This window comes from Botrytis sinoallii, assembly GCF_014898435.1.
Source record: "Botrytis sinoallii strain Bc 23 chromosome Unknown BSIN_006, whole genome shotgun sequence".
NCBI lineage: Eukaryota > Fungi > Ascomycota > Leotiomycetes > Helotiales > Sclerotiniaceae > Botrytis > Botrytis sinoallii.
In genome coordinates this window covers 163,629-165,442 of record NW_024066033.1, presented here as the reverse complement: position 1 = coordinate 165,442, position 1,814 = coordinate 163,629, and the positions used below count along the sequence as shown (strand labels likewise).

Genomic DNA, 1,814 nt, shown 5'->3' with positions numbered 1-1,814 from the left:
TCGTTACATCTCATTTACGGGATTTTCATATATGATCCTGAACTGAGGGAAGAAAAGAAAAGCAAGCATGATTACTTTATTTGATTGCGCTAATTCTGCCTGCAGCTTCCGATCAGCATTTGCTAATTCAATCCTATCTCATGCTACGTTTCCAGTCAGAATGTTTGTCTTATTGTGTTGGAGAAGAAGAGTTTGAAAGTACCTCAAACTTATGTAAGTGATAGGTGTCATTTGTTACGGTTGTGGTGTATGAGGTGAGTGTGTTTGCTGCCCTTAATTTTCACCATTATGAGTTATCACGAGAATAAAATGATCACAAATTGGAAAAGCAGATATTTTACAATAGATGCACTGATCATGTATGCCAGGCTTCAAAGGTTGTAAATCACATTGCACAATGTTTTTGGAATACCTTGAGTTGGATTCTAAAATGAAGCATAGGAAAAAATGCAAAACACTGAAACTCCTAGTGCCCAGCCCGCAGTCTTTCCCCTGTCTCCCAACTATGGTAACTTCCACTGAGCAGCCTACGCCTTGCTTTTTCCTGCGTTTACGTCTTTATTGCCCTTTTTTACCCATATTTCGTTCCATGTCGGTATGGGGACTTGCTCTGCGATTCTTGCCACTATTTCTTTTGGGCTCAATCTCTTTGGGTGCAGATGCTGAAGACTTAGAATCTGTCTGGGGAGCCGATCTGTCTCTCGATCCTTCTCTTCGTGTCTTTCTAGGACCTTTATCTGCCGCGGGTAAAAGGTTGTCGAAGAAATCCTCTGGTTTTGGGGGTCCCTTGCCCCATGCTTTTTTGGGGAACTTAAGTTCCTCCTCAGCCTTCCTTGTCTGCCTACCATTTCCATCGCTACCATTGGATGAATTTCGCGTGCTCCCTGTTGAGCTACCTGAAGGTTGAAGGAGACTTTTTTTGGCCTCATTCGTTTCTTTATTGCTCTCCAAGCTTTGTCTAGCCATGATATATTGCACCACTTCGAGGTTCTTTTCTTCCATTCTCTTCTTAGTTTCCTTAGCCTCGCGGTGGGTTTTCACGTGTTCCTCGTCGGCGAGCTTATTCATTGTTTTTCCTGCTTCCTCAAATTCCTTGACATATTTTCCCTCCCTCATCTTGTCAAGAACTTCCTTTGAAGCCTTTCGACCTCGGGCTTTTACGAAGTCCACCACCTCTTCTTTGGCTTCACTGGCTTTATAAGTTTTAACGGCCTTCCAATATCTCACAACCTCTGGCCGTTTCTCATTGTCCTTTACCTTCTTGCAATATGTATTGTAGGCTATAACATTGTCGTACTTTACAAGCCTAGCAATTCTTGCCTCGGGTGTTTCTCCTTTTGAACTTGACATTTTGGTTGAATCTGAATGGTTACTTTGTAGATTCGTTTAGTCCGTAATAAATTGTGTATGAGAAGAGATGACTCTTGTTATATATATGACTACGTGTGGTTTGTAAGGTTGTAACTTGAGACGTCTAAACTAGCGAATAGTTGTTGTGATTGTGAGTTGATTGTTGTGATGATGTGGTTATTGATGGATGGAATCCTGCTTTTATATACCTTTCACGATCACTTAGCTCCACCATAATGTACGTAGTAACACAGCCATTACGTCAAGAAGCTCCATTGTTAATTGAATTTCGACACCTTTCACCGGCCTGAGTGGTGTTGATGGACATGTGCACGATTTCCAACAAAAGAAAACACGGCTACCCTGGTCAACGACCATTCGAATCCCCAAATAGATTTCCAATCTGAATTGATAATGACCTAAGCATTAGACCGGGGTTTGATGCGTGCTTGTTTAAGACCAGA

At 41.9% G+C, this 1,814-nt stretch overlaps 1 protein-coding gene across 1 annotated transcript; it reads right to left on the bottom strand.

Annotated features, from left to right (window-relative positions):
* Positions 1-558: 558 nt before the first annotated feature.
* On the bottom strand, positions 559-1,350 carry EAF02_003946 (uncharacterized protein; the record flags this gene model as incomplete). The annotated part of the gene is made up of 1 exon (XM_038899994.1): positions 559-1,350. The coding sequence occupies one exon, from the start codon at positions 1,348-1,350 to the stop codon at positions 559-561; it is 792 nt and encodes a 263-aa protein (XP_038759701.1).
* Positions 1,351-1,814: the final 464 nt, after the last annotated feature.